General features: G+C 34.4%; 1 protein-coding gene across 1 annotated transcript in view; it reads left to right on the top strand.

Annotated features, from left to right (window-relative positions):
- The window catches only part of LOC127872462 (uncharacterized), a 41,850-nt gene that overhangs the window by 655 nt on the left and 28,554 nt on the right, over nucleotides 1–12,641 (top strand). Inside the window, exons 2-7 of the mRNA XM_052415795.1 lie at nucleotides 764–1,013; nucleotides 1,555–1,731; nucleotides 3,048–3,222; nucleotides 4,375–4,515; nucleotides 7,659–7,723; nucleotides 10,371–10,445. Of these exons, the coding sequence (XP_052271755.1) occupies nucleotides 764–1,013; nucleotides 1,555–1,731; nucleotides 3,048–3,222; nucleotides 4,375–4,515; nucleotides 7,659–7,723; nucleotides 10,371–10,445 (883 nt within the window). The remainder of the gene's footprint in view (nucleotides 1–763; nucleotides 1,014–1,554; nucleotides 1,732–3,047; nucleotides 3,223–4,374; nucleotides 4,516–7,658; nucleotides 7,724–10,370; nucleotides 10,446–12,641) is intronic.

Here is a 12,641-nt window from a genome sequence, read left to right as displayed (position 1 = left end):
AAACTATTTCATCCAAACAGCCTACCAGGATATTGTTGTCTGAAGTCCATCTTTTGATACACGAGAATTCCTAAAAATAGTTATAATATAATAATAAAGAGTTAACTAAGTGTGTCCAAGGGCTGGGTTCAAGTAAGACGTGTGAGCTTATTAATGTGAAAATACTGGGCTCAAGCCGGGGATTAAACCCTCGACCTCCAGAGTGGTAGTCAGACACTAACCACGTCGCTAAAGAGCTAGCCCAACAGCAAGGCTGTTGGAAGTGACCTTATTTCACTACACTTCTCCCCCTTTTAATGTTTTAAGGCTCAGACACTCCCGCTACAGCATGTTTTGAATTCACATGGCCCTCCCAGAAACCATTAAATAGGTCAGACCAATTCCCGCATTCACTGTTCTTTTTTGCCTCGTCACCATTAATGTGAAAATACTGAGCTCAAGCCGGGGATTGAACCCATGACCTCCAGAGTGGTAGTCAGACACTTTAACCACGTGGCTAAAGAGCTAGCCCAACAGCAAGGCTGTTGGAAGTTACCTTATTTAACTACATTATTAACCTGGGGAGCTTTTGTCTAGAGAAGAAAAAAATCCAGCACCAGTGGAGAATGTGATCCTTCCGCCTTCCCATATTGGGTCTAACCATATGTCATTATGTGATAACAGAAATTGTATGTACAGCATTCATGCAGGAATTTGTGCCATTATGTGTAATGTATTATTTAATTCTTACATGTTCAACACTGGATAGTGTTCTGTCTTGCAGATTTCATACCTGTAATCATCATGCTAGACTTCATTGATGAACGCCTGAAGATATTACTGGGCATTGCTGCATCTCTAGGTCTCAAGTATGCTGTTACTGCCCTTATGAGACGACAGCGCGATGAATTGTTTGAGCTGGTGGGGGTTGTAGAGGAGCTTGTGTGCTACCCGGTGAAATCATGTCAGGGCGTGAATGTGCAAGAGGCTGAGTGCACCACAGAGGGCCTTCAAGTGTTAGGGATCACTGATAGGTGAGAACAGGGCATATTTGTTCAATGTCCACTGTCAAATAGTATATACTCCCCTCCAATAAATAAATAAAAATATATTTATTTATTTATATTTCCAGTGAAAAAAAACTTTTGTAATTTAAGGTAATTTCATTTAAACATTACTATGAAAAGACTGTGTATTTTAAATGAAGATGGTATTTTTTCTAGCTATATAATTATTATGAATATTAAACTGCTTGAATCACCACATGTTAAGATATTCTCCCTAACCTATACCCTCTGGAAGAGACCAAGCCCCATTTCAGAGAAAATGTTTGAGTGTATTGGATCTCACACAGGTTATTGCAGGTGTAATGATGTAGTTAGAACAATTTTTCATGAAAATATTTGTCTAATTAGCTTAAATATTAATAAAGAACAGTCTATAATGAACCACATTTTAAACATTGTTTTACTAAGTGTAATCAAATTTAGAGCTATTATTTTAATTTTAACCAGAACTAACTGCAGCATTACTTAGTATTTTTGTGGTCTGCTGCATATTTTTCATTTATTTCAGACACTTCATGATCACCAGACCAAATGGAAGGTTCATGTCACAACGACAGAACCCCAAGATGGCTTTGATATCTGTGTTGATCAAACCAGAAGGGGTGGAGCTACAAGCATCTGGTACCAGTCCTTTGATATTGCCACGTCTCACTTCAAAATCTGGACATATTGTCCGGCAAGTTAAGTAAGCATTAAATATGTCATATAAATTATGTTGCGATAGTTTTATGGTTTATAAAATTTTGATCATTGTTAAATAATTGTATGTATGATTTGGGCTAATGAAGTTTGGTTTTATTTAAATATCTTCACCAAATGTTAACTAATTTTTGTTATATCAATTTAAATGTGTTTTTTTATTAATAAACTTCCAAAAAATGTAATGAGTCAAAGTCAGTGGGAGTTTTGTCATTACATGTTAACAAATTCATATATGTTACAAAAAAGTGTTATCTATTTATTTTTAATAGTTTTATTAGTACCATCATATTTCAGTATATTGAAATGCTGCTAATTTATGTAAATCAAATATTTCAACTACTTTCAAAGAATTTTGACAGATCAGTGCAATGTGAAAAAATATCTTTGTTTAAATAAAACTGCATGTAATAGTATTATTTTTATGGATATGGTGTAGGCCTTGTGACACGAAAGTCTTGAGAACTGGTATTTGGTGCATTCCAGATGCCAACAGAGATGATAATGTGTTTTCATTCTTTAAGATTGTAATGAAGTCCAGCTTTTATTGAATTTAACACCAAGGCACTAATCTGTTTAATATTTAAATATCTATTTAAGCAACATTAGCTTCATATCAAATTTGATAATAGCAATACATTATGCAAACATTTTATCGCAAAAATTATATTAATATGTGTTATAAAACAAACAATCGTGGTGACCATCAAATATAAAAATAGTAATGCAGTTCAAACTGATATTATTTTGAAGTTGCCCAGAAGGAGATGAAAACATGTGAATAAATGATAAAATGGAATGAACAATTGGAAATCTTACTTAGATATATAATTTTCAATTTAGCCGTGCAAATTAAGTATTTGTAAGTGGCCATATTTTAAAATGTCCATTAAAACAAAGTTTATTATTTAATATTATGGTTAATCAATCAAGTTTATATATTGATTTTAATTTTGATATGATCTAGTTCAACCTGTTTATTTTAAGTTAATCAAATTTGATTTTACTTTTTTTACTTTGCAAGCAATTCCTTGCTACTCCGAAATTCTGAAGTTAAGAGAAGCAAACAATCAATTAAAATTAATCATAGGTGTGATGAAAGTCTCAATGGTCAATAAACATAAAAACTTAACATCAGAACAAATTGGTGGGTTTGAAATATTGCTATTTAAAAATAGTTGAATTCAACTTAAACATCAAACTTGATTTTTGTAAGGGCTACAAACGCGGCAAAATGTGTATTTTAGTTGGAAATGGTTAGGATTTTTTGTTTAATTGGGGCCTGCATTTCTCCCTCTGCAGCCTGTGGGACATTGATCGCGAGGCTCTTGACTGTGGGGATGAGGCAGCCCAGTGGATGTCTGACTTTCTGGGGGACGAGGGGCTGCGTGTTGTCTGCTATACCCATGATCTGAAGAAGAGCTACTACATCAATGCCAAGAAACCCTGGGCAACCAGAGCACTGGAAACCGATGCAGTATGTGGTGTTGTTTATGCTAAGCGTTTATCAAATGCATTTTTTTTCCATAGTAGGGCTGTAATAAGGTGCAACCCCTGGGAAAGCATGCATTGTTTTATCCTAAAAGAGGTCATGGTAAAGGAATATTTAAATTATTTTTGTTCTTCTAAGATTTTTTGCAAATGCCAAAAATAACAATGTTTACACCCTAAATTTGAGCAAAAGATCAATAGACACACGAGAGACCCCCATCAAAATCTTTCTTATTCATGAAGGTGAACATATGAATCTGATTTGAATCTCAACATTCCAAATCTAAGGAAAGCAATGCTGCCTTTCTTTAAAACCAGAAATAAATTGCACATCGCAGTGGTGTAGTGGATATGGTGTCCGCCTAGTGATCCGGAGGTCACGGGTTCAATCCCCACTGTGGGAGCATTCTTTAGATTTCCCCCATAGACACCAAGTACTGGTTCTAGTCCCAGTAAACGGACACGAGAGCATTTCAAATAAGCCGTATCACGGTATGCTTTCAATGCAATCGAGCTAAAATAAATAGGTTTAAACTAACCAGGAATTATAAGTTTTAAAATGTTGAAACCCTAAAGTCACTATATTAATAGTCATTACCAGAGCAATATTTACTATAGACTTCAAGCTTTTTTAATCAGTTTTCATGTCCTCCACCACTATAGTGGGGAGAATATTGTTTTTGCCCTGTCTGTTGGTTTGTTGCTTTGTTTGCTCCAATTTTAACATTTTGCCATAGCTTTTGCAATATTGAAGATAGCAACTTCATAATTGGCATGCATGTGTATCTCATGGAGTTGCACATTTTGAGTGGTGAAAGGTCAAGGTTAAGGTCATTCTTCAAGGTCAAAGGTCAAATATTTCGGTCAAAATCATTTAATGTACACTTGCAATATTGAACATAGCAACTTGATACTTGGCATGCATGTGTATCTCATGGAGCTGCACATTTTGAGTGGTGAAAGGTCAAGGTCATCCTTCAAGGTCAAAGGTCAAATATATGGGGACATAATGTTTCACAAACACATTGCTGGTTTTAATAATTGTTTTTATGGAGTATTGCCTAAATTTGCTATTATACTCACAATTTGTTTGGTTCCATTTTATGCTTAGAGAAATGATAAAACCATTTTTGTACAGACAGGGTTTGCAGACTGGGCCACTTATTTGTTTGTGACTACTTCATCTGTGGAGGCTTTAAACACACATTTGAGCAAACCAGTCACCAGCAGAAATTTTCGACCAAACATACTGATCAGCGGAACAGATGCCTTTGAAGAGGTACTGGAACTTTATAAAAACTTAATAAACCTTCCTACTTTAAGATAAGCTGCACTGTAATAAACAATGTTTGGGTTTGTGGGTCTATCAATCAATATGTTAACAAATTCCTCGAACTTCAGTGAAAGGCCAATTAAAGGTCAAAGTTCATGAATTTTATTGTATTCTCTGTATGTGTGACATGTTTGTTGTGACCACATGCAGATTTTTATCGTTCCCTCGTTCACGTCATTTCATAGGATAAGCAGTATTGCTCTCAATGTTTGTTGATAAGATTCAGCCAGTGAATATGTATGAACCTTTATTTAAGACTGAGAATCAATTATCTATTGTGAATACACTGGTCATAGATAAGTTGAACAAAAGAGATACCAGTAGATAAACTTTCGAGTGAGCTTCCATATTTTTTTCATAAATCTTTTGTTTACAATCTCACATACAACTGAAAATTGTCAGATAATGATATTATAAGTTCATTTTATTTTTTTACTGCTCATAAATTAACTAATGTTAACATATTTAATCAGAAGTTATGTTATTAAAAGTTATGTATAACCTTTCATAAATGTTCATTTGTTTCATAATTAAAATGAATAACTAAGAAAAGTCACTCACAGCTCACTAAGTATTGTGGATAGTGACATATTTTCAATAAATGGAGTTAATTTCCAAAGGAGTTCATTTTACATTATATGTAACTAAATATTTTAATTAAAATAAAAATCTGTCGCTCCCTACTATTGAATTGGCATACATTTATTGGTTATTTTCATAGTTTTGAAGGTACCAGGGTAATGTCTACTTCAAAGGCCTTTCCTTTCCTGAGCTCCTGTTGGAAAATCTTCCAAGGAAAATTTCAACACGAATTTACAGCAAATTTTGACATCTGACATTCAATGGTGTTTTCTTTATAAAAGAGTGATGATCTAAACACTTGGCGATGCTTTTATTAGTTTATGTCATTTTAATGTCAACAAACTTGAAAGATTTGAAGCGTTGAAAGAAAAAAAATGCTTACGTTTTCTTTAATCAACTGTACTCAAATACTTGCTTTATCTTTAGCTTTCCTGCAAGAGTTATCACTCATACTTCTTTTCTGTAAAAGATATGTCCCACACTTCCTTTCTGTAAGAGTTATGCCCCATGCTGCTTTAATGTAAGAGTTATGTCCCATATTGATTTTCTGTAAGAGTTATGTTCCATACTGCTTTTTTGTGAGGGTTATGCCCCATGCTGCTTAAATGTTAGAGTTATACTCCACATTGTTTAACTGTGAGAGTTGTTTCCCATGCTGCTTTCTTCTTTCAAGGATTCATGGGAGGAGATATTGATAGGGGAAGCCGTGAGGATGAGATGTTTAGATGCTAGTGCTAGGTAATAAGTCACCTTGTAGTTCAGGGCTCTTGATAAAAGGTTTTGCATGGTTCACAAAGTTATGGCATAGGTATTAAGAATATAGTTGTTTTTTTAGTATTTCGAACTTTTCAAGTATCATCGCTTGTATCATTTATATTGCATGTAAAATATTAGTTGTTTGATATTTGCATGACTTCTGAAAGCTGACATGAGAAATATAAAATTTATACAGCGATTTTTTTGCCCAATTGGGAAAAGTACCAGCCCAATTGAGAAAAATTTGCGCAAAATACCCTGACATTGGTAAAATTTGAATCTTCGTATTGGGAAATTGCTGTATTTGATTTGTTTGCTCCCAAATACTTTCAAAGTGATAAGTTAAGAGTTGTCAAGTTGTCAATATTATATTTACTTATGTTCCAGCCATAGAGTTGCATAGGGAAACTAACTAACTGTTGCATATTATGTAAAAAAAATAAAAACAAGTGAAACTTTCAATTGGGATTTTTTTTAACAGCAATTGGGAAATTTGTAGTTATTTTTCTAATTGAAAAAAGTGCCGTTTTCTGGTACTTTATAAAAAAACAAAAAAACAAATCGCTGTAATAATCATTGATCATTATCTAGAAGCTGAACCCCAATTTCATTAATGAAGAAAAAGTGCACAACAACATTTGATTTCAGTCAATTTTCCATTTATTGAGATTTTGGCTTAAATAAAAGCAATGCCATGCAAAAGTGTCACAGTATTTTGTGGGAAAACAGATTGCAGTTATTGTTCATGTCTAAATGTATATGCAGTTAAAAATATATTACATGTGAAATATTTTTTTCCATAGAAACTTCTCCCCAACTTTATTATTGTTTGCTAAAGTATAGTCCATAATTATGTAAATTTGCAAAATCCACATAGAAACTATGTATGTTTACTAATGGAAGATGGTGGAAGTTATTTGTTATTATGTCTTTGTGGTACCTATGGTGCATATGGGTTCAATATACAGTATAACTTCTTTAACTGGAGAATTGATTAATCAAAACCTACGGTTACTCGAACATATATTTTCAAACTTTAATATGAAAAAACACCTTTAACTAGAGCATCAATAACTCTATACCTTGAGCACACGCCCCTTATGACTCAAGGAGGTGTTGCTCACCTCTACAGATGGACTAACTGACAGGACAAATCATTTTCACCATGTAAAAGTAGCAAATGAATAAAAAGAATGTTTCCTTCACAAGATAAATTGTTTGCCATAAATAGCAAAATTGGCATCCTCTTGATATTATTAAATAAATAAATTGTAAAACATTACATAATACAGATTTTTGTATTATTCGTATTCTTTTTATAGTCCCTGAAGGGTGGCATAGAGCAGTCGGACTTCTGTCCGTTCATCAGTTCATCCGGCATTCAGTTTTTTTACGCATTGTGACCTTTTCAGATAGTGAGCTGATATTTGGTATGTGAGTCTACCTACATGACTTTCAGAAGAATTGTGAGTTTTGTTCCGGTCAATTGAGTTAAAGAAGTTTTACTTTGTAAAGTTCTGACTCTGTGTCTTAGCTTTAACAATATCAGTACCTTTCCTTAGCTGGTGATGGGTTTTGTCTGTACAATAAGTTTACTTTGGCAGAAATTCACAAAGAAACAGTAGTGAAGTACTAACAGCCATTTTGTATAGAGCGATATTAATTATACATGTATATAGCTTGGGTGTACATAAATGGTAAATAGAATATCTGCATGCATGATAAGGTTTGAATTATGTCCTTTTGTATAGGACATCTGGGAAGAGGTGCTTATCGGGGACTCTGTGAGAATGAGATGTCTGTCGGCCTGTGACAGGTACGATGTCGATGATTGCACACCTGCAGAGTTGCCTTTTAGCAAAAATGTCTTATGGAGCATGGGTTGGGCTAGTCATTAGTGCATGCCAATAATTGTGTGACTACATGTATTATGATTATCTTTAAGAGGTTGTCAATTATTACATTCCCCATTAATGTTACCTTCTTAGCACCCATTATAGGCTATTGTAGCAATTTAGAGTGAGTTTGGATTGGACTTCATTTTAATATATACTCATAAATTGTATTCCCCAACTACAAGAAGCTGGGATGGGGGGAGCCGCACCGGAGTCACTTTGTACCGTGCTTGTTGGTCTGTCTGTCCCAAACCTTTTGCATGCAGTAACTTTTCCTTGCATAGGATTTAAAATTTACTTGCACAAATGGTAACCTACATGAGATAGTGTAGGTAACAATCACATCAAGGTAAAGGTCAGACTTTTAGGTAAAAGGTCAACATTACTGTAATTTCCCCCTACAATGAGGTTTTTTGAAATACCTGTGCACTTACAACATGTATGTTCCTATATAAAACAGTGTGTTGTGCACATAAGCCATGTGGTTGCTTTCAGGATCAAGGTTATATTTTGAGATCAAAGGTCACAATACAGAGCTTTATTGTCAAAATAAGACATGTCTGGACTTGAACCTCCCCATGCGCTGAAGGATTTTAAAATTACTTGGCACAAAAGCTCACCTTTATGGAACATTGTGTCGCACAGAACCTTGCGGCTAGCTTCAAAGACAAGGTCATACTAATAGGTAAGAGGTCAAGCTGCATCAATTTTATTTAGAAATAAGCCTTGTTTACTGTATTAAAATAATATGTCATAAATAACATGTATTTTGGCACAAAAGAACCAGATGGCTTTCTTGACAGTAACGCTTGGAGATCAAAAATAAGCATGCAGCAGTTATTTTCAAGGCTTTATTTCTGTTTTAAAGAAGTATGTTGTGTTATGAAAAACAGTCAGTGAGGATCCTAGTTTGAGACTTATCTTTCTGGTGCTATAACATGCCACCAGTTTTACAATGTAATGCCCCCATTTGAGAGCATTTAGACTATGTATTTAATGCTGGCTGTATTACATGAGCTCCGTTTTATTTTATCATGTAACACCCATTGATGACCATTTTAAAACATAATAACATGAGCACAGTACATGTGACCAAGTAGGGACCTGGAAAATGGAGTTTGGGTTTTATAAAATGAGCACTGTTTCAACAAGATACTTTTAAGTTGGACCAACTTTGGGCAAGTGCTTGGCATTACTATTAGGAAAGATTGTTTAAATACAATAGGCAGTGTCTTTAGTTTGAGAGGAATTTGCTTTTTATGTCCCCCACTATAGTAGTGGGGGACATATTGTTTTTGCCCTGTCTGTTGGTCTGTCTGTTTGCGCCAACTTTAACATTTTGCAATAACTTTTGCTATATTGAAGATAGCAACTTCATATTTGGCATGCATGTGTATCTCATGAAGCTGCACATTTTGAGTGGTGAAAGGTCAAGGTCAAGGTCATCCTTCAAGGTCAGAGGTCAAATATATGTGGCCAAAATCGCTCATTTTATGAATACTTTTGCAATATTGAAGATAGCAACTTGATATTTGGCATGCATGTGTATCTCATGGAGCTGCACATTTTGAGTGGTGAAAGGTCAAGGTCATCCTTGAAGGTCAGAGGTCAAATATATGTGGCCCAAATCGCTTATTTTATAAATACTTTTGCAATATTGAAGATAGCAACTTGATATTTGGCATGCATGTGCATCTCATGGAGCTGCACATTTTGAGTGGTGAAAGGTAAAGGTCAAGGTCATCCTTCAAGGTCAGAGGTCAAATATATGTGGCCCAAATCGCTTATTTTATGAATACTTTTGCAATATTGAAGATAGCAACTTGATATTTGGCATGCATGTGTATCTCATGGAGCTGTACATTTTGAGTGGTGAAAGGTCAATGTCATCCTTCACAAGGTCAAGGTCATCTTAAAAGGTCAAACATCATATAGGGGGACATTGTGTTTCACAAACACATCTTGTTCATGTAGCCACTAAAGAAGAACTGTAGAAACTTTTGGTAGGCATGGAGTCTTGTAGGACTATGTTTATGCTAAAACAATGTTATGAAATTAGTCATCAAGGTTACAAAATAGCTATTCACAGTACATATCCCACATGTACCATTATATCCCACAATAAACACTACACAATTTTCTACTTGGATAGATTTGTCCATGCTGTTTTCCGGTAAAACAACACAGGAATTAATCAGAGTAATCTGAAATAGATGCACATGTATATGTTAAAATATAACACTCAATTTTCATAACAAATGTGAATTTATTTGATTAAACAGTTGAATAATGTTTTTCGCATTTAAGAGATTGTCAAAGGCTTTACAGAAAAAAATTATATTATCCATTTGTCATTTAATTCTTCTGCCGGCAAACATCGTGTTGATTGCAATATAATTGCAAATATTGTGATCTTGTTGTTTTAACAACAATGCTATATATAAGCACACTGAAAACATTTTATATGCATGTGTCTTAGCTACAAAATACTGATCCAATAAAAATATCTTGTTCTCTCCCACTGTGCAACCACTGTTAACATAATGCTGTGTTTGTGTGTCTGTACAGGTGCTTGTTGACCACAGTTGACCCAGACAAAGGAGAGAGGAGACCAGATGGGGAGCCACTGACCACTCTAAGGAAGTAGGGCCTGATTTATATCAACAGCTTACTTGTTGATTTCTATGCACATTTCTTTAATAGTTTACCTTAGGTAATAAATGTGACCACATTTTGTCTGTTGTTTTGAACCATCTAGAGGCCATATTTCATCCCAATGAAATCTCGACTGAAGTAAGAAATGGGTTTAAACCTGGGGTTTAAATATAGGTAACTTTATCAAATTAAAGAAAAGCTTGTGAACACACAAAGCATAATATTTATTGTCAAATCTACATTAAACTTGGTCAGACTTTTTGATAAATGGAATCTCAAAATTAGGTCACTAGGGTAACAAAATAGGTCGAAGGAAAAAATACTTGAAAAATCTAGAGGTCACATGAAAATTTGTCAGAACATATGTACCAGTTGAATCTAAGGGTGCAGAATCAACGGGGTTTTCAGGGGTTTACACACAGAATGAAATCACACAGATAAGAACTTTATTTTTAAAAATATCTAAAGTTATTATAATTCATATGCAAAAATCTATAGCGCATAAAAGACAGCTTTTCTTGCAGTTTGTGCCGATATCTTAAAGTATAAGAAAAAATCCTTAAATACGTCTGAAATCGGTGACAAAATTTCACGTTGCGTGAAACAACTGTGTTCAATGAATGCAGTAAAAATGGATTTTTTGAACAAGAACACATACTTATTTAATAAAGTAATTCTGTTGTATTTTTCATTGCCATAAGCAGCATAAAAATCTGTCTTTATGCACTAGTTAGAATTGTTAAGAAAACTTGTTTTAAAAAGTTATTTGAAATAAAGCACCACTTACCATCTTTAAAAACCAATAAAGTTAAAAAGTGGAACCCCAAAAAAGTCATGTGATACTGCACCCTAGATAGGAGGAGATTAAAACTGGGTCATGCGAGTTCACAAGCTAGGACATAAGATCAAATTGAAGACAAAACCTTCCCAATTCTCATGATACGTATACTTTGTCAAAACATTTGTCCCCATAAAATCTTGGCTGAGTTTTAAACTGGATTACATGGTTTCAAAAACAAGGTCAAAATGATAAATGAAAGAAATCACTTGGAAACACTCAATAGGCCACAATTATTGCTTAATATTCATGAAACATGGTCAGAACATTTATTTCCTTGATAACTGGGCAGTGTTTGAAACTCTGCCATGGTGGTCAAAAAGTAGGTCAGAAGGTGAAATTTAAGATAAAAATAGTGGAAACGTCTGAACATGAACCACATTTAATGCGCAATCTTCATGAAACATGGTCACAGCAGTTATCGTAATGATAGCTCAAGTTTGAATCTGAGTCACTTGGGCCTAAAACTTGGTCAAAAGGTCAAATGATATTTGAACACTGAAGGAGATAAATTCATTGCACTGTCTTCAGAGTCTTTGTCAGAACATTTGCCCATATTATATCTCATCTGAGGGAGAGACTGTGCCACTTGGGAAAAAACAAGGTCACTAAGTCAACTGAAAAAAGCGTGGGAGCACTCTAGAGATCACATTTAGTGCCAAATCTTCATGAAACTTTTTCAAAACAAAAGTCTCTATTCTATGTGGGACAAGTAAACAACTTGGTCAAGTTGGGGTCTAAAACTGAGTCTAAATGTAAAACTAATGAAAACTTGATAACACTCTAGATGGCACATTCATTTCCTAAACCTCATGACACTTGGTCACGACATTTGCAAACTGGATCATGTGGGGTCAAACACTATAAGTCAAAATGTCAAATAAAAGAAAAAGCTTCTTAACACTCTAAATGAAATGCTAATTGCTCAATATTCTTGAAACCTGGTCAAACGATTTTTCCCAATGTTATCTTGCAGTTTTTGAAACTGCGTTTTGGGGGTCAAAACATAGAAGTTCACTAGGTGAAATCACATTAAAAAACTTGTTAACACTGTAAAGACCACATTTTATCTTCAATAAAATTGGTAAGAACATTTATCCCAATTATGTATTGACCATGTTGGAAACTGGGTGGTGTAGGTTCAAAAACTAGGTCACTAGGTCAAACTAAAGTAAAAGCTTGTGAACATGTGAGTTTACATTATTTGTGCACCAATAATATCAAGACCATGATCATAACTCGGTGACATACGTTCAAACACAGGGTCATGAGGTCAAATTAAAGAAAAAGCTTGTAAACACTTTAGAGGCAACATTAATGCCCGATCTTCTTGAAACTTATTCAGA

This window comes from Dreissena polymorpha, chromosome 3 (genome assembly GCF_020536995.1).
Source record: "Dreissena polymorpha isolate Duluth1 chromosome 3, UMN_Dpol_1.0, whole genome shotgun sequence".
NCBI classification, from domain to species: domain Eukaryota; kingdom Metazoa; phylum Mollusca; class Bivalvia; order Myida; family Dreissenidae; genus Dreissena; species Dreissena polymorpha.
The sequence above is the reverse complement of the archived record's forward strand: the minus strand, read 5'-3'. Positions and strand labels throughout refer to the sequence as shown.